This window comes from Anastrepha obliqua, chromosome 4, assembly GCF_027943255.1.
Source record: "Anastrepha obliqua isolate idAnaObli1 chromosome 4, idAnaObli1_1.0, whole genome shotgun sequence".
Lineage (NCBI taxonomy): Eukaryota > Metazoa > Arthropoda > Insecta > Diptera > Tephritidae > Anastrepha > Anastrepha obliqua.
In genome coordinates this window covers 23,761,398-23,786,564 of record NC_072895.1, presented here as the reverse complement: position 1 = coordinate 23,786,564, position 25,167 = coordinate 23,761,398, and the positions used below count along the sequence as shown (strand labels likewise).

At 37.1% G+C, this 25,167-nt stretch overlaps 3 protein-coding genes across 3 annotated transcripts; 1 reads left to right on the top strand and 2 right to left on the bottom strand.

The window, feature by feature from the left end:
• Positions 1–9,053: 9,053 nt before the first annotated feature.
• On the bottom strand, positions 9,054–10,916 carry LOC129243601 (uncharacterized). The gene has a single exon (XM_054880733.1). It carries the CDS (start codon positions 10,914–10,916, stop codon positions 9,054–9,056), a length of 1,863 nt encoding a protein of 620 aa, XP_054736708.1.
• Positions 10,917–14,327: 3,411 nt separating this feature from the next.
• On the top strand, positions 14,328–15,713 carry LOC129243600 (uncharacterized). The gene has a single exon (XM_054880732.1). It carries the CDS (start codon positions 14,328–14,330, stop codon positions 15,711–15,713), a length of 1,386 nt encoding a protein of 461 aa, XP_054736707.1.
• A 4,122-nt stretch (positions 15,714–19,835) lies between these two features.
• LOC129243599 (uncharacterized) lies at positions 19,836–21,746 on the bottom strand. Its single transcript, XM_054880731.1, has one exon. It carries the CDS (start codon positions 21,744–21,746, stop codon positions 19,836–19,838), a length of 1,911 nt encoding a protein of 636 aa, XP_054736706.1.
• Between the last annotated feature and the right edge of the window lie 3,421 nt (positions 21,747–25,167).

Genomic DNA, 25,167 nt, shown 5'->3' with positions numbered 1-25,167 from the left:
TCTTTATCTTTATCTTTATCTTTATCTTTATCTTTATCTTTATCTTTATCTTTATCTTTATCTTTATCTTTATCTTTATCTTTATCTTTATCTTTATCTTTATCTTTATCTTTATCTTTATCTTTATCTTTATCTTTATCTTTATCTTTATCTTTATCTTTATCTTTATCTTTATCTTTATCTTTATCTTTATCTTTATCTTTATCTTTATCTTTATCTTTATCTTTATCTTTATCTTTATCTTTATCTTTATCTTTATCTTTATCTTTATCTTTATCTTTATCTTTATCTTTATCTTTATCTTTATCTTTATCTTTATCTTTATCTTTATCTTTATCTTTATCTTTATCTTTATCTTTATCTTTATCTTTATCTTTATCTTTATCTTTATCTTTATCTTTATCTTTATCTTTATCTTTATCTTTATCTTTATCTTTATCTTTATCTTTATCTTTATCTTTATCTTTATCTTTATCTTTATCTTTATCTTTATCTTTATCTTTATCTTTATCTTTATCTTTATCTTTATCTTTATCTTTATCTTTATCTTTATCTTTATCTTTATCTTTATCTTTATCTTTATCTTTATCTTTATCTTTATCTTTATCTTTATCTTTATCTTTATCTTTATCTTTATCTTTATCTTTATCTTTATTTTGTGATCTGATTCAACTGTATACAAATTAATCACTTCTGGTCACCCTATATTTATTTGATAAAATAAATTTCACGGAAGCTATTAAACATATGAACCCAGCTGGAGATAAATTTTTATTACATAATTTTAAGCGGTTTCTTGTCAAATAATGAGGAATAAAATTCAATTAAATTTTATTTTTGTTGGCTTTGGATTATTGAACTAAGGTATTGTTGTGAAATTTTAACATTTAAATTAATTAATTCTTAATTCTGTGCACATCGCAAGTGCTTTTATTTGCATACATCCATCCCGTTATTATAATTTTTTATTAATTAAATTTCGATTTTTAATCTATCTTTCACAGCAGGTCAGCAATCGAACATTTTTAATGGCGTCAATATTTCGCAACTGTTGTTGCTGCTATTGCTATTTACAACATAATCCGGAACTACTTTCATATAAATATGTATGTATGTATATGTACCAGTACACACATAAGCAGCATAAGCTTGAATAAGTCAAAGTGATTAATTTTCAATTTTATGCTTCATATTTGTTGTTGTTTGTTGCCGCTCAACTGCAAAATATTTTATTGCAAATCACACTCGAAAGTCATCTGCATGAGTCTCGGTCATTTGAGCGCAACGGTAATAAGTTTGTGCAACTTATGTGAAATTTATTTGCTTACAGGCACACCCTATACGGAAAGTCATTAACGAACGGCCATAGTAATAGCCTGCATTTGCCCAATTACTGAGAATTATGGTAATGGTGCAGGTTTGGATTGAGGTTTTCTATTAATTTGTGGCATAACTTTTATTTATTTTTTATAATTTTAGGGCTCTATAGTTTTATGCCGTCTTCGTCGTATACCAAACGAGATCTCGTAAAACTATTGGATTGGGAAATAAGTTCATAGCCCTTTTTTTCTTTTATTTTACAACGCTTTGTTTGCTGTTTGGCAAGGCGTAAGTGCTTATTCGATAGAAATCTTTCTGCTCTACAAAACTATGTTAATTCTATTTTTCAGTTATTTAATTTTTCAATAGCTTTGAGACTTAGCAATGGAGTACCCAGGAGGCAAAAATCACGGAAATGGTCCAGCAGCGGAGGACCTTCTGAATTCGATGAAGAACATCTCAAATCACTTTTGAAGGAGAACGGTCGCCAAACCAGTTGTGAAGTGAACCCGTATGACCAAAATCAGTAATCACCATAAACTCCATCTAAATTGTTCGTAAATTTATCAAAAATGAACCGAAATTATCGTTTAATTTCATGGAATTGGAGCTGAATATCTCCAAAACAACTATTTATCGCATTTTAACTAATCATTTGGGCTTACGAGAGATCTGTGCACCTTTCATTCCGCACAAATTAACCGACCATTAAAGAAGCGAGAAAGACGAGAATTTCCTTTACAACATTGTAACTGGTGATAAAACGTGGTATTTCCAACATTAACTTGAAACTAAGTGTCAAAGTGGCGAGAGGAAGGCCCCAGACGAGCCACTACCCAAGAAATCGCGTTTGGAGAAGTCAAAAAACAAGCCGATGCTCATTTAGTTTTACGATGCCAAGGGAATTGTCCACAAGGAGTTCGTGCCATCGGGCCAAACCGTCAATGCAATTTTCTATCTTGGCGTTTTGAAGCGTTTGTTGCATCGCATTTGTCGAATTCGCCATGAATACCGCAAAGGAGGAAGCTGGCGCTCATTGCATGAAAATGCACCATCTCATCGATCCACTCTCGTGACTGAGTTTTTGAATGGAAATCGCATTTCAACCAACAATCACTCACCGTATTCGCCTGGTGTGGCTCCCTGTGACTTCTACCTATTCGAAAAATTGCATTTGGCCATGAAAGGAAAACGTTTTGCGTCCGTAGCGTCCAAAAGTCTTGTACCGACATCCTGAAGGACGTTCCTGATTCCGGTCAATGACCTGAAACACTCTTTCGAAAAGTTTTTAGTTCGCGCAAAACAGTGTATCGAGGCCAGAGGGGACTATTAAGAATAAATAAACTCGAAGATATCAGCACAAAGCTCCTGTCGTTTCTATTTTAGCTCAGTCTTGTTTATTTTGGTCTTCACCTTGCATATAAGGGTGGTTAAGTTTTAAGGGCCGGTGTTGATTTTGAATAAAATGCAATTTTTTTTTAAAATTATGGTCATTTCTTTTTATTATGTTAATACTGCTCAATTACGTATGGAACAAAATATTGGCCAAATGGCCGCCACGGTCTCGGCGGCACCCCTCCATCCGATGGTCCAAATTTTCGATGACGCTGAGGCATAATTGAGGTTCTATGCCGTTAATGTGCCGAATTATCTCATCCTTTAGCTCTTGAATTGTTGCTGGCTTATCGTTGTACACCTTTTCTTTCAAATAACCCCAAAGAAAGAAGTCCAACGGTGTCGCTGACGTTTAGGTGTGGATCACATTCAACATCGGCCCTTGAAATTTAACCACCCTTTATAATAAAATTGAAAACATCAACTCATGTGCGGCTCTTTCTTATCTCACATCACTTATCAATGAAGATCTGCATGTGCAGTTGAAAAATTCGCAATTAATTACCTGAGTTTTTAATTTGTAAAACAAATTTTTAAATAATCACCAAATAATTACTTTCTTATTCAATTAAATTTTCAGTTTATGACCAATATTCATATTGGTGATTGGCATTACAGTTTGCCTTTATTTTTGGAAGTCCGTTTTTTTGTTTTTGTTCAGTGAATTTTTTGGATGCTGTCACAATTGTCAAATTCCTACTTTATGTGCATAAATTAACATCAAATTCGACATGGGAATGCGCCATTGTCGGGAATCGGCCGAATTGCGTTTTGCGAATTACAAAATACAAATTTAAGCATTTCGTAATTTTTTTATTATTTTCAATATCCGATATTTGCGCAATCGGTGTATTTTTTTCTTTGGCCGCTCAGCGTATTAACCTTTGGTATTTGCCGCCAGTAATAATGGTAGCAGCTCTCCTACTTTCAAACACTCCGACCCTCATTACATACAGCTGCGGTGGTACCTCGCCACCGTAAGCGCTCATCAATACCACCCGCGCTATTCGATTGCCGTGCCGTGATGCTGTTAGCGCTAAAATTTCGTTCGTTCGTTCGTTAGTAATTTTTGTTTACCTTTGCATTTTCACATTTCTGCGATTTCGGTAACAATTCGCTCTCCTTTCATGCCATTCCGCTTAATCAAGATCGAACTCTTCACTCTACCCCGTCAGTAGCTAGAGGCGAAAATTGTTTTGTAGAGTTTTTTTTGGTTTTGCTTTTTTTGGTGTTAGCGCACTTTGCACTCCCTCCTCCGCCATTAGCAAGACATCGCATGTGTTGTAGTTAACATTTTTTGTGTTGTAATTTAAATATATCAATTTGTTGTTGGCTCTTCATCAATGCCATTATCGAAGGTTTGATGTGAAATGTTGACCTTACAGCGGATTATCGATGAAGTTGCCTCCCATTTAATGCTCACCTTTCGCTGGCTGTTGCTCTTACTTTGTGTTTATTAATTGTTCGCATTTTGTATTTGGTTTTTTTGTGAGCCTATTAGCTTTTCATTCGATTGGTTTGCATGTACTTTGGTTTTGAAATGTACTTGAACTTTCGATAAAAGACCAACTTTGAACAAAGACAAAATGGTGTTATATTTTTTAAAGAGTTAATGTAATTAGAGGGTTAAAACTAATGATTTAATCAGAAGAAAGTATGCATATATATTTTTTTTCGTGGTTCCTAGAAGGAGCCTAGGGCCTTAACAAAAAGAGGTTCTCTCTAAAGTCGGTTTACTGACGATAGTTAAACGTGACAACGTCATAAGAAAAAACTGATGAAATGGTTGCATTTTTCAAAAGAAAATTTTAATTTTATTTGTTTGATAGATATTTTGTATGGATATAGAGAAGGAGGTAAATGGAATCGCAATGGAATTGATCAAGTTACATTTACACAAACGTGAAAAATGACGAAACATTTATCAAATTCATGAAAGATATGTCATAACATAACATATCATAACATAACGTAACATACAATACCATACCATAACTTAACATAACATAACATAACATAACATAACATAACATAACATAACATAACATAACATAACATAACATAACATAACATAACATAACATAACATAACATAACATAACATAACATAACATAACATAACATAACATAACATAACATAACATAACATAACATAACATAACATAACATAACATAACATAACATAACATAACATAACATAACATAACATAACATAACATAACATAACATAACATAACATAACATAACATAACATAACATAACATAACATAACATAACATAACATAACATAACATAACATAACATAACATAACATAACATAACATAACATAACATAACATAACATAACATAACATAACATAACATAACATAACATAACATAACATAACATAACATAACATAACATAACATAACATAACATAACATAACATAACATAACATAACATAACATAACATAACATAACATAACATAACATAACATAACATAACATAACATAACATAACATAACATAACATAACATAACATAACATAACATAACATAACATAACATAACATAACATAACATAACATAACATAACATAACATAACATAACATAACATAACATAACATAACATAACATAACATAACATAACATAACATAACATAACATAACATAACATTACATAACATAACATAACATAACATTACATAACATAACATAACATAACATAACATTACATAACATAACATAACATAACATAACATAACATAACATAACATAACATAACATAACATAACATAACATAACATAACATAACATAACGACAATGAGCAAGGTAACGACAAATGAGCAAGGTAACACTAATGAGCAAGGTAACGACGCATGAGCAAGATAACGACGCATTTTTTGGTGCGTGCAGCCGGCTACATCGAATTATACGACGTTATCAGGTCAAAAAGTTAAAGTTAGGTTTATTCGATGTAAGAAATTTGATTTGCCGCTGTGAACGGCTTGCTTGAAGCGCTTCTGTTTCAACTCCACGTGTTGGATAATCTCCCCCGCCTGCGACTTCCTTGTGAGCACCAGTCTAAAACTGCTTTTGCAACATCTCCATGGGGTTTCTGAAGTGTATGCCTCATCCATTTCCATTTTCGTCGCAGAATATCGAGATCAACAGGAGCCTGCCTCGTCAAACTTCAGAGGTCAGTGTTGGAGATACAGATAATGCGCACAATCCTGCGGGGGAAACGAATGACGAATGCTTGCAGAGCTTGTACATCGCACATTGTCGTATTCCATGTTTCGCAGCCATACTGCAGGACAGACTTCACGTTTGATTCAAAGATTCTTAATTTCCTACTCCTGGATATATATGATAAGAAGATCTCCAAACTTTGTCTAATATGCCAAATACAGCGCAAACTTTTGCTATTCGTTTGCGTATGTTAGCTGCTGACCCGCCAGTTCTGTTAATGATGCTTCCGAGATAGCAGAGTTTGTTCACTTCTGCGATGTAAATACCGCGTAACTGGAAGATTCGAGGTTCAGTGGCAGTGTTGAGGCACATCACCTTTGCCTTTGCAATGTTAATGCTAGTATGCGTGAATTTGTGTGACAACAGACAGATGTCATCAGCGTAGTTTGAGTCATCCAGGTTGGCGATCAAGCCCCACGAAATACCCATATTAGCAGCTGCTGCTTGCAAATTCACCAGAAACGAATCCGATGGATTATTCTCTTTGGGCCATTTTGGAGAGCAAAGTCCGAACTAAAAGATTCACCGGTCTCGAGGAGCTGAAAAAAGCCTTTGTCCGCGAGTGGACCAAAATACCTACAAGTCACATTCGGGCAGCTTGCGATTCGTTTCTGGACCGTCTCAAGGCCATAGTCAAGGTAAAAGGTCGGCATATCGAGCAAAAGTAAATCGACTCTTAATTTTGAATTATTTTCACACATTTTTCACTTTGAATTGAATAAAAGTAATTTTGCAAACTAAATTTTATGACCTTTTTAATTGGTTACCCCTCGAGTGCCGGACCCCGTATTGCGACGTTTAAGAACATTAAGTACAGTTTGATAGCAAATTTCCTAGCGTTGTGCTATTTCCCTTGATAAACGACCATCAATGTTAATTTTAATGAAACAATTTCATCTGCAACCGTTCATTATTCCGAATAATTTATGAAAAGGGTCCTTTTAATTTGAACAAAGCAGTAAATTTGTGGACGAAGCGGTTATCTAAACGAGTTTTTGAGTTTCTTTTTCCTTATCGCGAGTCAAGAAGCAGTACATTTTAGCAACAAAAAAACAACACCAAAGATAACGGTATTAAAAATAAAGCATTACTGACGAATTTGAATACGTGCGAATTTGGCTAAATATATATTTTTTGCTATTTTTGTAATATATTTTTTATTTTTAAATATTATTTTTTGTAAACTTAAACTAATTCATTTTATTTCTTAATAATTGAAGCATTTAACTAAAAAAATTGATAGCATTATTTTCAAAAATGACTCTACAGTAATCAGAAATGCATAAATGTGGCAAACATTAAGCCAAATCTGCTCGCCACTGTGCGAGTATATTGCGACTATTAGTTATGCCCCAACTACAACAACAAAAGCCACTGCCGATGACAATAATTTATAATAATGCTGTTAGTTCAGTGAAGGTGACAAATGACTATTATTGCTTGACTAGTGACTGCCCTCTTGGTCACGCTGCTTCGCATTGCTTCGCACTATGCCGTAAGTGCCTCGGCAAAATCATAATTCTCCTTCTTTCCCCAACGTCCTAACGCGATTTTGACATCAATTTAATTGATGTTGACGCTGGTCGTTTTTTATGGTGGTCGCCGTTGATATTATAATTGGTGCAGCGGGCACAAATGGGTGTGGTGCAATACAATAAAAAAAAAAACAATGAATACTATTTAAACAACTAGTTGAGGTTTACATATCTATTAATTATCTGAATAATGGCTGGAGTCACTTGTCGTTCATGGCATTCACTCGTTTTGCATTGTTTTTTGTTGTTGACAAATTATTAGCTTGGTTTTTGTACAAATTGAGCGTGTAATGTAGTTGACAACAATAAAATTATCTATTATTAAAAAAAAAAACTTTTTCGGTACTTACTGCATTAAAAAAATTGATTACTTTGCTCATTTCTGACCGATTTAAGATTCTATTAAGAAGCTTAAACTTAGAAGCTTAGCTTGGTAAGAAAATTTATTACATCCACAAGTTGGTTCAGAGAAGACTCAGGAGTGTAAAGGACGCGCTTTAGTGGTGTCACAATGGGATTACTGTTCTCAAGCCTAAATGCGTCAAATGACAGTCACTCAACCTAACCTAACCTATCCTAGTATTGAATCAGCTATGAAACTGCATGCCCAGAATAAATTTTTTTTATTGGACATTTTGATGAAGTGGTTGATAATCAACTAAGTTATAGGGCTTTAAGTACTCAAAGGTGCGATAATACGGCTTTTTTTTTAATATAAGCCAAGGTTTCGGAGGTGTTTCGTAAATTTCATATTTAATTTCTTGTATTATTCGATTTGATGAAAATCGATTATAAAAAATGTAACATCCCTCCCGAAATATTGTTGGGTGCCGCAAAGTCTCATTTACCACACGTTTAATTTCTTATTACTACATCAAATACCCCCTTTTTCAAATAGCTAAACATAGAAAAATACGGGCAAGTATTTTTTTCCATTATTTTTTATTTTGTATTCGCCCTCTGCCTCGTTAAACAAAGTGGAATGCTTTTCCAATTTATTGAACGAACTATCAAGGACCTGTCTAAATAAGTTTCTTTAGTATAACGAATGCCTTCTGTCCTTTTACGAGGCTCTAATAGTTGCATGATGCCAGATCAGGCATTGTTCGGAGGCGGCACAGCACCAATGGGAGGAGAAATTTGTTCCAACATCTAATAGAAGATGAGTATGGAAATTTTATATGTAACCAAAAATGTATATATATATATACATATATGCAGTTCGTATATATACTCACCTCGCTCCCATGATGTACATGGAAGCCCAATATTTTATAGCAAATTATTTTCACTCATTTCTATTTGCATTTATTTATTTTATTTACTATGTTTTTCATCCATAGTAGATTCTACAACAATTTTACATACAAACATTGAATTACAGTGCATTGATATTAGGTATAACGTCCTTATAAATATGAGAGATGCTGTCTTTACTTTGTAAAATGGACAGTAGTAGACTCAGTTGAACATTTCCCTTATGAGGGAATATCCAGTTCGAAATGACGAAGGTTCCATATAACTCAAAAGTTATTTCCTACCTTTTCGAACTCTGCTCTTCAATCTCCTCTACTCACCTACAGCCTTCTTTTGTGTTCTTTTGTAAAACCAAACCTCGGCGCAAAATACCAAAACGGATAAGCTCACGCCAAAGCCATACATCCACCACAACCAGTGGAAATGTTCCAAGTCCAATGGTTCATATCCAGCGGGCTCCACTATAGTTCTATTAATTTTTTCCGCCATCAGCAAGTCATCATAGATCTGACGGATCCACAAATCAGTGAGTCCTATACTTTGTGCCTGATGGATCATATTGTTGAGCGCTTCCTTATAAATGGAGTGCTCTTGCAAAGGTATTGACAGTAGAAGATTTTTTATCACATAGATTTTTTCGCTCACATAGAAGAGTGGTCGTGGTAAATACGACTGATGTGTTGACATTGCCTTCCACAATGGGTCACCTAGTGTATAACCAAATCGTGTATCCAAAGATGAACGCTGATGTTGCAGTAGCTCGAGCGATGGTTCAATTATGAATTTGTTTTCCATGGTTCCGACGTATTTCGGATTGATAAAAAAAGCCAGAGTGCGATATAGTTTTTCACTTTCTTTAACTTTTATTTCCGAATTTATAAACTCCTCGAACGTTGTTAGACGGGAGTACTTATGTGGATTGCTGGTTAAATACGATTTAAGACCAGCTGCAATAAATGTGCTCATGAAAATGCCACTGAGCAAGAGAAAAATGTAAATAAAACGTTTTGTGAATTTCGTCTTAAGGTGAACGACTGAGCACGAGGGTTGTCCAATTATACTACGGAGCACAACATTGGTGAATATCCAAATGAAGAAACGTAAACTGTTTTTTGGAGAACGTCGCCGCCAAAGTAAACCTTCCAATGTAAGAACGAATGAGAAAATGAGGAGGAGTAACAGAAGAAATAGTCCCAACACAGAATTGAGCAGAAATAAAAGTACTTCGCTGTCGGGTACTAGGGGAGGTAAAGGCAGCATAATAATCCAATCAATTGACAGCAAAGGTGTCGAAGTATCAACACCAGCTGTCTTTAAGCTTGAACTTCTGATTCCAGTCACTATGTCGGCAGTATCATTCTTTAATAGCGCTAACATATTTGGTACTGGCGTCAAATTATCAATCACCGAATAGGTTAGTGTACCATTGTTTCGCTTAGCGAATTCACGCAAAAGTTTTGCCACAAACCCAGTAACCTGAATATGACCAAACCGGTCACGCCACACAATAATCCATGGTTCAATATTCTCGGGAAGAAAACGTATGGCGACACCCTTCATGTCTCTGATGCGATCGGGATAGCAATCCTCCTTCATTGGTTTACGTTGGACATGGAACTGAGGAAAGTAGCTAAAAGTATAGAAGTGTCCATCGTCCACATAGTCTCTGTAAATGCTGATCACGTTCAATAAACGCATTTGGGCGCAGTATTCGAAAAGTAGTTGTTGCTGTTTTTGAAGATCTCCAGGGTTCTTTATCAATTCATTCTTGTACTCGGTATCCCAGATGAAGAGAATGCGGATATAACGTCTGTTTGTGAGACAACCGACCATCTTCTCTAACGAATCTGACACAAATCTATTCGGTAAACAACGAATCAATAGAATTTCATCATTGGAGTGGCTGGGCGAGTACGCGCAAGAGCTATTGGCTTGCAGTAGTCTCACAGTGCCGTAAGCGCTGAGCATTCGAATGGAATCGTCACAAAGACAACTCTGACTTGAGTCGTGGGCGTTGATAATGAGAAATGAGTAGATTTCTCGCTCCAATTGAATTTTGTTTACAATTTGGCTGCTGTTGATGCACGAAGTGTTTGCGAGGTTCCAGTTGCTTGAGAAGTGAGTCACCGACAGCGGAGAGTTGAGGAGAAGTATTGCACTGCTTATTAGCAACATTTTGCCGCAGACTCGTACTTTACTCTTTAAGAAGGCTGCTAAGACTGTTTTGCTTGTTCATATAATTTTACTACCGAAATCCGAAAGCAGGAACATTAGTAGCTAATATGTGAATGACCTAAAATGCCAGAATCTATGTATATAAAATTACCGTTGTGATAGATTTTATCATGCTGAAAATGATCGTAATTGAAGTATCCTCAAATATGTTACGAAAGGAAATATTTTCAATCAACTAAGAATTTTATTGGCTTGAGTATTTATTAGGGTGTTGATGAATGGCTTGAAGCAGTCACTGATTGATGAGTCTTATGGAGGGCAAATTAGAAATTTCATTAAGCGTTCATGTAGAGTAGAGCTGACGTGATTCGATTGCCATTAGTGAGCACTTAAATAGATTTAAGTAGCAACTTGCCAATGCGCTAGAGGCTTCAAACTGCGAATGTAGCTCAAGATGGAGTTTCAATTATATATTTAGGTTCATCGAGTCTTCGAAAAGATGTAGGCGATTTCAGTTTCACACTTACTTTTTGTTGGTTTTGCTGCAAAAACAAAAACATTCCATATAAATATTTGGGGAATGCTACTTTTATACACACCGGGGTCGATATCAGCCTGACCCTTCGATTTTCGGCTTTGAATTGCATAGTCATGTCAGCGTGTGCGCATTTTATTATACTCCACATTCTTCTAATATGACTTGGACATTTTCTCGCTGTTTGACATATGAAAGTAGTCCGTCGATTGCCTTTATTAGAGGCTCTACAAGTTCGAATAGCGTGCCGGGCTTTGGGGTCGTTGCCAGAGGGGCCGGAGCGCCTTTATCCGAGTTTGGTATTCATTTAGCTTACATTGCTTATCATTTCGTCCAGTGTTCAGAGTCAGACTTGAAACCGAAACTTATGGGGAGTCATCTCAACTCAACCTACGTAGTCACCAAAGACTACGCCCTGTGTGCGTTCTGCTAGGTTTGAATAGGGCTGAGCAGCTTTCTCATATTACAGAGCTACACTGCTCGAGCCGCTTCCAATCCAGTATGTCATAATCAGAATCTTACTAGTATCAATCCTGATGACCCGCGGGCTGCGCTAACATTTTGTAATCAGACACTCCGTATGTGGAGAATTCTCTCCGAAGCACCGAGGGGGCAATCGACAGGCGTGGAGATTTTTATCGCAGCTTGCGTCTTGAAAGCTCTCTCTTTTTAGAATGCTCCCTTAGAAGGAGAAACCGCCCTGGTGGACAACTGAGCTCTTCAAACTTAGGGTTTAGTGCCAACGCCTATTTAGAAGGGCTAAAAGAGTTAAGTCTTCCTCAGGGAAGGGAGCTTTATAAGATAGAGCTAGGAACCTATAAGTCCGAAATTAGGAAGGCTAAGAGGGTCTCTTGGAGAAGCTTCTGAGAAAGTATGGAGGTCTTTCATGAGTTTTCAAGGTTCATATGAGTTTCACTCTCTTTGGGTACTTGAGAGGCGAATCGGGATGTTGGGCGATGAGAAGCGATGAGAGGCGAGGAGTCGTTTTCTGATGAATCCAACATCTTGTAATATCAGCTTGGGAAGCGCACCAATAACTTTTCGCAACCGTGACTGTTTGCTGGTTAAGCAGCGCAAGGCTGGGGCCATTGACTCCTTCAAGCCTAGCAAATTGCCTGGTTCTGATGGCCCCATACCTGTCTAGCTGCAGAATCATCTCCTATTTATGCGAGCTGCGTAGCCAGCGACTATATACCAAGATTATGGAGGGCAAAACCACCACATGTCTTCATACCCAAGCCAGGCAGGAACTCACACATCTTCCCTAAGGATTTCAGACCAATCAGTATTTTATCTTTCTTGCTAAAACCGTTTGACAGACTGATTGACATGCAGATAAGAGGCGAAAATCCTAGGGGGCGTTTGTCGCATACCCAACATACTCAGCAAAATCTGCTCTGCATATAATTGTGAAATGTATGGAGAAGCCCCTTTATCAGAAGAAATTCGTAGTGGACAACTTCCTCAGCATTGAGGTGGCCTTTAATAATCTCCTCCCTGAGGCAATCACCAAGTCTCTGGATAAACTGGGGATCACAGCCGAGGTTTATCTACAGAGTGCTTAGCGACAGAATGGTCGCAGCTGAGTGGGGTGACATCTCTTTCCGCCGGCAGATAAGTAAGGGCACTCTGCAAGGCAGAGTTCTCTCACCAGATCTCTGGGTTGTCATTGTCAATGACTTGCTGAATGGTTTCGGAGAAGGGGTTGCAGGTTGATTGCTTATGCGGATGATGTGGCACTAATTGTTAGTGGCAAGTGTGTGAATACTCTTTAAGATATTATGCAGGTATGTATATCTCAACGCAGACAGCGGTTTGACGGTAAATCCTCTCAAGATGGAACTCATCTTTTTTATCGGGAAATGTAAAATATCCAGACATCAACACCCCTCAATAGGGGCGCTCCGTTGGTGCTTTCTGACAAGGGGAAATATCTGGGTTTAATCCTTGACAGAAGACTAACATGGAAGCCCAGCATTGAGGAAAAAGATGGGGTCTCTCGCCTAAAGTTGTATCTTGACTCTATGATACTATAATAAAACCAAATCTGTTGTATGGAGTTGTTGTCGGGTGGAACTCATTGGAAGGGATCGCATCGGTGAAGAACTTGGAAAGAGTTCAAAGGTTTGTACTCAATGAAAAAAATCAAAAGCTTCTAAATGTCGTGGAACAGCTTGGAATGTTTGCCTATGCATATGAATTTGTGCGTATTTTTTGCTGTTCTTTGTGGATATTATACAATCTAAAACTTGTTGAGCGATGCCTATAAAAACTATTATTATCTTATTTTTAGTTAATCGCGCAGAAAATACAATTATAGATTTCAAGCAATTAGTGCAGAATATGAGAACATAATTAACTTGCAACCACATAAATATTACCCCAAAAACTGACATCTTAATTAGTTCTGAAATATTCGGCTACAAGAAATGTCGTATCTACTCTTATTGGTGCTGCTTTTTCTGCTTAACACCACCGACTCGGCGCATTTACAACGCATCCAAGACATGATAGTGGATGATCCGTTTCTCGATACGCTAAGTCGGGTTTACGAAGAGGATCCCTTTGATACACTTTTTCTCTTACAAACAGCGAACAAAACTTGTCTACCTATTGACGAACTGTGGAAGCACTTAAAAATACCGTTGATACTCGTCTCCGGCTATAAGGCATCCGAAGACAAACTAAAGGACCATTTCAACAGTAACATTCTGACAGTAATTTGCTTACAAGAACAGCTCAATCTCAAGCTACTCAGCATTATGGCCGTCAACTTACAAGACAGACGCCAGACTCGCATTATTTGACGCATCGCAGTCGCAAAACCCTCGCCCGCGCTTCTAAATACCTTACGGAACTACTTGGAAGTTCAGCTTATGTCGATTGTGATTGCGATCTTCAATGATTTCTACACAGAATCACTGATCTATCGATATTACCCATTTCCCAGTAAACGTTGGATGCCCGAGCTTTTGAGTAAAACGCAGAGCTACTTTCCTTGCCATTACACTAATCTGCAAGGAAAAACTTTCATTACTCTGCCGGGACAAACTGAGCCACGTACTATGATTTATGAAGACGCCTCAGGTCAACAACATTTGAGTGGCTACATTGGCCGTCTGATGATCGCCTTTGCGGAAAAGTACAATGCCACATTCCAATATTTACATCCAGTCACACCAGGTGCCGGTCTACATTTGAGCGTTCTGAGTGATTATGTCATGCAAGGTATTTTGGACATAGCAATCACTTTAAGCCCATCATCTTTTGATGTGCAGACCACCTATCCGTATATGTCGTATACCTTGGAGTCGATTGAATGGTTTATTGTATTGCCATGTCCGCAACCGCTTGAGTATTCGAAAATATACTTGATGGTCGTCACGACCCAAGTCATCACAATTTTAGCGATTTTGGGTTTCCTCTTCTCAATTCTGGACAATTTTATGAAGCATAAATTGTGCAAAAAGTCAAGTGACTTCAATTTGGTCAATGTATTAGTTAATGAAAATATCTTTCGTGGCATATTTGGTCTTTCCCTACTCATACGGAAACGTCCAATGCTTTCAATGAAAATACTTCACACTTTTCTCTTTCTACTCGGCCTCTTCGTTAGCAGCCTGTATTCAGTTTACTTCCAATCGGTGCTCATGAGCCCTCCACTGAAGCCGAGAATTCTTACATTCGATGATATGCGACGCGCCAATTTCAAAGTCATGCTCAACCGCAATGAAATCGGACTTGTCCAAAAAACTATGGGACCTGCTTTCAATAAAACATTCAAGGATATATTACAACTAGAAGATACCAAAACATTTAAGCGTCATCGTGGTGAGTACGACACAACATATGGCTATAGTATGCCGGAATCAATTTGGCCCATTTTCGAGTTACAACAACAAAAATTCGAAAAAAAAGTATTCTGTTTGGCTCCAACGTTAAAAATTTCTGACCATATATTGATGAGCATACCCTTGGCTGAGAATTCATACCTAATGGAGCCTTTGAACAAGATGATACTTCGAGTAATCGAAAGAGGTCTTTTGGAGCAATGGCGCACAATGCCTTTCATGGATATGTGGGCAACTGCAAAATTATCGCTCAAGGACAATAGTAGCATCGAGCACTTTCACGATATTCGTGTGGAAGATATAAAGTTGCCGTGCTGCTTACTACTCTGTGGACTGGGTGTGAGCAGTGTTGTTTTTATTATGGAAATTTGTGTATTCGAATTGAGAAAGAGAAGGATGCATGAGAAATGAGAATGAGAGAAAAGTTGAGTTGCAATTTGATTCATGTGAGTGAGGGAGTTGGCCATTGAAATTCATTTGAGAGATAAGGTAAATATTGTGAGTATTTCTATTATGTAAATACTTATAACGGGTGATCAATTAAGAGGAGTTTTTTCATTTGCGTTTTTTTTACAGATCGCGCGCGAGTTGTGGCAAACTGTCATCGTGGATTTGTTGAACAGCGTTTGGCATTTCATCATGGAAAGACTCACACCGCAACAACGTCTACAAATTGTTCAACTGTATTATGAAAATCAGCGTTCTGTGACAAATGTTTTTCGTGCGCTTAGACCGCATTATGGGCAACATAATCGGCCTGCCTTAAACACTATTCGACATACCATCAAAAAATTTGAATCCGAATATTCATTGGTGGATAATTCTCGACCGAATAGACCACGTCCAGCAAGAAGCATTGAGAATATAGCGGCAGTAGCAGAGAGTGTACGTGAAAACCGCGATGAATCGATTCGGCACCGTTCTCAGCAACTTGGACTGTCGTATGGAACAACTTGGTCAATTTTACGGAAGGATCTTCATTTAAAAGCATACAAAATACAGCTCGTACAAGAACTAAAGCCAAATGACCTTCCTGCACGTCACCGTTTTGCTGATTGGGCTCTTGAAAAGATTGAAGAAGAACCGCTGTTTTCGAGCAAAATTTTGTTCAGCGATGAGGCGCATTTCTGGCTCAATGGTTACGTCAATAAGCAAAATTGCCGTATTTGGGATGAAGAGCAACCAGAACAGGTTCAAGAGCTACCTTTACACTCAGAGAAAACAACGGTCTGGTGTGGTTTATGGGCTGGTGGAATCATCGGTCCATATTTTTTCAAAAATGATGATGGCCGCAACGTAACTGTGAATGGTGCTCGCTACCGTACCATGATATCGGACTTTTTGAAACAATGACTTTATTGAGAAGCCATTTCGGAGAGCAGCTGATTTCACGTTTAGGACCTGTGAGTTGGCCACCAAGATCTTGTGATATCACACCTTTGGACTTTTTTCTTTGGGGATTCGTGAAGTCCAAGGTCTATGCTGATAAACCAGCTACGATTGAAGCTCTGGAAGCCAACATTACGCGTGTTATTCACGACATACCAGTCGAAATGCTCGAACGAGCGATTGAAAATTGGACCTTCAGAATGGACAACCTTAACCCTTTCGGTCCGAACGGGACTTATATGTCCCGGCAATGTTTGAAGATACCTACAATTTTGATGGGTCAAAAGACTTTTATTTCACCCATTGCAACTATTAAACATATAAAATAATTTGTATTTCCGTTAGCGGCTTTCCGTACCGAAAGGGTTAAGCGTAGTTGCGGCCAACATTTGAATGAAGTCATATTCAAAAAGTAAATGTCAAAGAATGTCCTTTCAAATGATAAATAAAGGTTTTGAACATAATTTACATTTTTTTTTTTTTTTAACTATTGAAAAAAGCACCTCATGATTGATCACCCGTTACAAATAATAATAAATGAGAATACAAAAATGTAATATTTCCATTTTAGGCAAACTACGCCTTTTATTCAATTCAACGATTTAGCCACAATCACTTACTTAGAAGAGTTCGGACGAAGGAGGCCCTTATATACCCGGCTTGCTTCTTATTTTCTAAAATTTCATTGTGGCGTTAATACTTATGAGAAATGTCATATCTTTGGTGTGTGGTTTTCATGTGTCTAAAAAAATACTACCCAATTTGCTTCATATTTGCATAGGCGACAAGAAAGGAATGAAATTCTGAATGGGAGCCAATAGATTCGGTAATTTTTACTTTTAAGATTTATGCTCTAAAATAGTTTACTTTACTTAACGAAGCAACTTTGAGGTTCTTCAAAAAAAATGTTTTTTTTCTTAACATAAAAAATATCTTTTTCCCCTAAAAGAGGCAGTCAACAAATTTGTCATAATATTTGCTTTATGTATTTTCTAAGAAACATATTTGAGGAAAAAATAAAAACAAGCTCCTTGTATCCTATTAAAATTATATGTGTGAAGGTTTATAAGTATGTGGGTTTGGCAGGACTAAAAATATGCCACTTTTAAGATAGTCCCCACCTGTTAAAAAATTGAATTAAATTAATAAATTCAATCAAATATTGCAAAGCAGGTGTCTAACGAAAAATGGTTTTAATTTCAAAAATATTTTTGTAGAGGGTTGCCACTTGTTTGAAAATTAAATTCAATAAAAAGTAATAAAATAAACTGGATAACAGTATGGGAGGTTTGAAACAAGGAAGGAGGTTTGAACAATCGTAACTTAGTATATATTTTTGAAAAGGTTGCCACCTGTTCAAAGTTTTAATTTGGTCAAATATTACAATGCATGTGTCTGATGAAAAAAAGTATTAATTTCTCAAATAGTTTTGTAGAGGGTTGCCATTTGTTTGAAAATTAATCTCTGTTAAATCTTTGAATTATAGTGAATTAATAAGTTCAATCAAATATAAAAATACAGGTGTCTAGGGAAAAAAGTTTTAATTTCGAAAATAATTTGTAGAGGGTTGCCACTTGCTTGTATGATACCTGTTAAACAAGTTTAAATAAAGTAAAAGTTTCAATCGAATATTACAACGCAGGTGTGTAGGGAAAAAAGTTTTTAGTTCGAAAATATTTTTGGAGAGGGTTGCCACTTGCTTGAAAAATTAAGTACTTGTAAAAAAAGTGAATTAATAAGTTCAGTCTTATGAAATAAAGTTTAATTTCAAAAATACTTTTGTAGAGGGTTGCCACTTGAAAATTTAAGTACTTATTAAAAAGTTTATTTATTGTAAACAAATAAGTGCACTCAAATATTGCAATACAGGTAAACAAAGATTTAGTTTCGACTTTATTTGCCGCCTGTTTAAAAAATTAAGCACCTATTAAAAAAGTTTGAGTAAATTTATAAGTTGAATCGAGTATTACAATACAGGTAAGCAAAGGTTTAATTTCGCAAATATACGCCACCACTTCTTTGTATCTGTTAAAAAATTTTAATTAAATTAATAAGTTCAATCAAATATTACAGTGCAGGTGTCCGATGAAAAAAGGTTTAATTACGAAAACATGTTTTTAGAGCGTTGCCACTTGTTGGAAAATGTAAGTACTTGTTAAAAATTTAATTTCAGAAAGTGAATAAGTTAAATCAGATATTAAAATGCAAGTGCCCAATGAAAAATGTTTATTTTCCAAAATATTTCTGTAGAGCGTTGCCACTTGTTTGTACCTGTGAAAAAAGTCAAATTAAATTAATAAGTTCAACCAAATATTGAAACACAGGTAAACAAAGGATTAATTGCGATAGTATTTTTGAGAGAGTTGCCACCTGTTTCCTAAATTAAATTCAGTAAAAAGTAACAAAATAAGCCGAATATAATAATGGGGGTATCAAATCTTAACATATAACATATTCTCGATTAGGCTGCCACCTGTTTAAAGCTTAAATTCAATAAATAAATGATTAAAACAATTCAGTATCGGTGTCAATTGCAAGAAATGTAAGAAAGCTTACTCCAGCAAATATTTTTGCAGACGGTTGCCACCTGTTTAAAATTGTTGTTATTTCAATATTATGAAGATATTTTTGAATAGTGTTGCCGTCTCTTAAAAACTAGATTCATTAAAACGAGCATACGAATGAATACTATTCGGAGATGCTCAAAAGTTTTCCTTGTATTATGTATAAAAAATGGCATTACAATAATGTGTGTATGTATGTATGGTATGTATACGGAGCAATTACGAAGTTGCCATATTCACTCATAGCCATTTGAACATTTAGTCATTACAAAAGGCAAAAGCGTAAAATTAAACTGGTTTTTTTTCTATTCTTCTTGAAGAATAAATCTCAAAATTATAAATTTTTATTTAATTATTTTCAGTTTACTCTTTATTATTCTTTTTTTTTTCACACTCAAGCCTACAAATAAACCGAATTCTCAGAAAAATTTACGGTAATGTGTAAAATACTTGGATCACTTGAATCGTTTTGCTTTAAAGAGATTAGTTTTGAAAGTTCATAATTTAAGTGAAGTCTTCTTTCAACATTGATTAGCAATTTTATTTTTATAACAAATAATTTTATAAATATAGCAAAATTTCACTTTCTAAAATTACTAAATTTATATCTCCAATTCAAACGTTCTTCAATTTGGTTCCAAAGCGGTGCCAAGTATTGTTGACCGTCACGCTTGAGCTTCTGATGCAAAACTTCCACCAGAATGCAAAAGCAACTAGTGGCAATACCCGAAATATAGATCCACCAAATGTAATACAGATCGCGCAATTGTAGCGCCTTATAACCGAGTGGTTCTACAAAATCTTCCAGGCTGAGCTTTCCCGCCTCGACCATTTCGAATAGGCTCATCGCTGTCCAATGATTCCAGAAACCATACGCCTGCATATCCAACAAATAGGCATTGAACGATGCGCGATAAACGCTATTTTCGGCCAACGGTACCGCCAATAAAGTCTGCCGATGAAACTGCACCTCCTCTGAGACACGAAATAGGCGTTGTGAGAAGTGAAGTTGCTGGCGTGCAACCATTGCCCAGATTTCCGAATGAGTCGAGTAGGCGAATCGTGTGTTAAGACTCTTACGTAGCGCATAGAAATCACGCAACTCGGGTATCATGAGGAAAATGTCTCTGTAGGTACGCATGAAGGCCTTGGACATGAACTTTTCCAGCAACTCAAATTCCTCCAGAGGTATAGCAATTTGTATGCCACGCATCTTGAGATCGTCGTAAGTGTTGATTTGTTCACCGGATGGCGGACGACTAAAGAAACCATTGAGTTGCGCGCAATAAACGGTACTCCAAATGATACCCTGCAGAAAGATTAGAAAGTAGAGCAGATAAAATTTGTAGTTGCGTTCTTTACGCAATTGAAAGGAGAGTCCAATGACGCCACGAAATATTTTATCGTTGAAGAACACCTCGTTGTAAGAAAACTTGCCGGGCCTGCGCACACTATGAGCTTCATTGGTAATCCAAATGTAGAGTAGAGAGAAAATAATAAAAATTACTACATCTATTATGAAAGTATTTCTACTCAAGATGTGTTTGTAGATTTCACTGCGTTCGATGTAGCCGCTGCGTGGCAGCATAGGCATCCAATTGCTGATCTCCACTATGTGTGAGAGCCCATGCAGGGACATATTTTCTACGGGAATTTGCAAACAAATCGGTAAATCCAACTCGTAAGCACCGGTAAGGTTTGCTAAGATCGAGGTTTCAATGCTGGCGCCCGCATTCAAACGCATCTTATAAGTGAGATTGGCATTAAGCTGCGCAGCATAGGTCGCAATGAGATGATACACGTAACCGGAACTACGCTTTCGGCCTTGATGGTCTGTGTAGACAATAGAGCCCGGTTCCGATTGCGAAGCCATGGTGCGCAGCTCATAACCATGCAGATTTTTGAGACGATGTGGGTAGTACAAACTCGGCCACTGAGCTTCGTCCATGGTGAAGTTAGGGAAGCGGGTGAATGTGTAGAAAAGTCCGGTTGTTGCGAAATCCTTACGTATAGCCAAAACATTCAACATTTGTTGCTGATCGCAGTAGCTGAAAAGTTTCCGCATATACTCTTGCTGCGAAGTAGTAAAATTTTTTAGCAGGAACAAAACCCTCGTTTCACGCATATGGCGCAAGCTGTCGCTCATCTTTTCAAGCAGCCAAAGGTCGACAAAATCGTCAAGACACACAAGCGTTAAAAGCTCGCGACTGTAATGCGCATTTAAGTAGATCGAGTGGCTGCCGTTGAAGATGAGTTTTGCGGTGCTGCAGTTGGAGAGTTCAGCAAAGCAATCCGTTGATTTACGGCGCCACAGCACCATTGTGCTAAAGTTTTGCTCATTTTGAATGGATGTGAGCAGTATTTCCAGCGGGTTGGATTGAGTTGTATTTGCTTGGGTGATAAGCTGATGAATGCTCACTGATGCACTGGTGCGCACAAAAATCACATAGAAGCCGATTTGAAGAATTCCGAATAATGTTGAAACGCACATTTTGTAGCAAATACATCAAACTGACTGCTTCTAGTCTTCAATGAAGGAGACTGCCAACGGCACGAGCAGCGCATATTGTACTAGAGAAGCAATTTTATTTTAAAATTTATTGGGTTACGGTAATAAAATTATATTGACGTAATTTTTTAGTCATGCGAGCGTAAAACAGGTGAATATTTGTATGCACCTAAGAAGAGCAAACAAAACTCTATGGGCAAATTTGTATCAGAAAGCATGTCACGCACTTCAAATATAGGAACGACATTCAATTCAGCAACTGAATTCAGTGCTGATTCGTAAGCCTTAAAAAAGAGTTAATTATCATTGAGGTCTAACAGCTAGAAATGCAAACTAAAAGCTATAAAAGTGGCTGCGTTGTGGGTCAGGAACCAATCATTGCCATCAGGTCAAGCAGCCATAAAATCTCTACGGCGCAATAATAAAGGGTATTCCAATAAGAGGTGTTATTTTGGTAAAAGATCAATGGTTTCGTTGCTTGTGTGGCACGTAGCACCGTCTTATTGAAAATAAACGTGGTCCAGATCAATTCCATCCAATTCCGGCCATAAAAAATCGTTAAGGATCTCTTGCAAGCGCCATCCAGTCACCGTAACTGTTGCTCCATCTTCATTCTCGAAAAACTAGGGTCCAATGACTCCGCCGGACCAACCGCACCACACAGTCACACGTTGAGGATAGAGAGGCTTTCCAACAATAACTCTTGCATTTTCTGAGCCCCAGACCCGACAATTTTGCTTGCTGACGAATCCACCGAGGTGAAAATGGGCCTCATCACTCAAGATAATTTTTCGATGGAATTCCGGATCATTTTCATGCATTTTAACGACCCAATCAGCAAAGACACGACGTTGTTGATGATCGGCCGGCTTGAGTTCTAGTATTAACTGGACTTTATGAGACTTAAGACCCAAATCTTTATGCAAAATACGGGCGGTGTAATGACGTTTGTGGAATGCCTAATTCCAAAGAACGACGAGGAATGGACAAACCTCGGTTTTCTTCAACACTTTCGGCTACAATAGCAATATTTTCGGCCGTTCTTGAGCGACGTGCACGGGTTTATTCTTCACATCACTAACTTGTCCCAACAGCTCGAATTTTTTCACCAATTTTTGTATTGCGGTCCGACAAGGTGCTTCACGATGACTCAAAAATGTTCGTCTCTGCCAAAATTTTACCATTTTTAAAGTGAATTTTAATAATTTCAATGCGTTGTTTAAGCGTGTATCGTTCCATTTTTATTAATGACGTAGTTTCTACTTGTCAAATATCAAAAAATGACAGCTACAAAGGGGACATCAACCGAAATAGCGGGCTATACAAAATAACACCTGTTCTTAGAAAACCCTTTACTTTCTCCAAAGTCGCAACTGAATGTGGAGCCATTCTAAATGAGCTGGCAAAGCTGTCACTGTCTGCGTTCCTGGCCATACAGACGTTCCTGGAACTTGCAAAACAGACGAGTTGATAAGGAGGGCAACTAATCTTACATCAGTCAAATCTGTCCAGTACGCGAGCAGCTTTTTATCTTCAAGCAAGCTCAAGAACACAAGATGTACCGCGGAGTCTACATGAAAGGTTTCTATACAGGTTTGGCCTACAATGAATGAAGAAAGAACAAACATAGATCCCACTGGCCAATCAACAGAGACAGTCTGCCTTCCATTTGTACCACAGTTGTTGCTACCACCGGCCACTGCCTAATGGGAATACACGGAAAGCGTATGGGGGTTCCCTCTACTGAATTTTGACTCAACCGCAGAAGATTATCAAACTTAATTGTTAGTAAGTCAGAGACTAATTACAAATATATTTTATGAGTAAAAATTTATCACATTGCCCAATTTTCCCTTCAATAGAATTGAAGTGATATAAAGATCGATCAGATTGGAGTTACTTCTTCTAATAGGGGCTTTTTGACAGATTACGCGTAACTACTGTCAAACTAAATACATACTTTTTTTCAGTTTCATTGACACTTCATCATGGAAAGACGTGCCTCTCAACAACGTTTACATATCGTAAAATTGTATTACGAAAATCGACGCTCTGTGGAAAGCGTTTATTGCGAGCTCAGACTAACTTATTTTTGGATGATTCTTGATCGATTAGTCCACGTACAGCCCGAAGTGAAGAGAATATTGCGGCTGCAAATAAGAGTTTTGCCGAAGACCTGGAAGAATCGATTCGGCGCTGATCTCAACCACTCGGGCTAACATCGGCGAACATCCGTCAATGGCTGGCATCCGTTTAATGGCTACGTCAATAAGCAGACTTGCAGTATTTGGGCTGAAGAGCAACCCCAAGCCGTTCAAGAACATCCATTGAATATAACCATTTGGTGCGTGCCTCATGCCTATGGGCTGGAGGAATCAACGTTCCATATTTCTGCAAAGACGGGACTGGCGCCAATGTAACAGTTAAGGGCGAACGCTGTCGCGCTATAGAAAACGACTTTTGATGCCGAAAATTACCCATGATTAGCCCATGATCTCCAAATTTGGTGGCAACAACACGGCGGACGGCGCTATTTGCCATACAGCCAGCGAAACAATGGATTTACTGCGTCGTCGTTTCGGTGAGCAATTTATCTCTCATCACGGACCAGAGAATTGGCCACATCACACTTTTGGACTTATATTTGTGGGGGTCTGCAAAGTCAACCTTGCTTTGTGGATAAATCAGTTTCGATTGAGGTATTGCAAGTCAACATTGCTAAAGTTATTCACGAGATACCGACCGAAGTCCTCCAGCGAGTCATACAAATTTGGTGTTTACGAATGGCGCAGTTGCGGTCAGTATTTGAATGGGATTATCTTTAAAAAATAAATGTCACGAAAGTAATGAAAATTGCCAAATTAATTTGAATTTTCGTTGATTTATTTCAATTTTAAATCCGATACCTCTAAATTGATCACCCTTTATTTCATCAACAACTCCATATATTTTAATTGGCAATAACCCACAGAATTTGGACTTATATATCGTCCACTTAGACCTAAAATTTGTACTACGCGATTACCAATTTGAGACCGAGTTTAGGCCTTTCCGAATTATATTTAGAAAAAAGATTGCGCCCATCAGGGAGTGCGTGACGTCATACTAGCCTAGTTGTGCAGTGTTGCCACCCTTTTTAATAAATGAGAAAATTTTTGAGTTTGGTGTTTGTTTCTTTTTTTTTAGTTTAGAGCTACCAAAATTGTAAGTAAAAAGAAATAAATACAATATAAAAAAAGGCTAAAAAATTCAGGTTCTTATAAATTTTAATGTTTGAAAGTGCAAATCTCAATTTTTTCCTTTGAGGTTATACAAGAAAATTGATCTAATTCTCTCAACTCTTCTTAATATTTAAGACCTGTTTATACATTTTAAAATCCTTTGAATTTACTTAATACGAATT

Coding starts and splice junctions, on each gene's coding strand:
- LOC129243599 (XM_054880731.1), bottom strand. CDS start 21,746: ATGTGCGTTTCAACATTATTCGGAATTCTTCAAATCGGCTTCTATGTG.
- LOC129243600 (XM_054880732.1), top strand. CDS start 14,328: ATGTCGATTGTGATTGCGATCTTCAATGATTTCTACACAGAATCACTG.
- LOC129243601 (XM_054880733.1), bottom strand. CDS start 10,916: ATGTTGCTAATAAGCAGTGCAATACTTCTCCTCAACTCTCCGCTGTCG.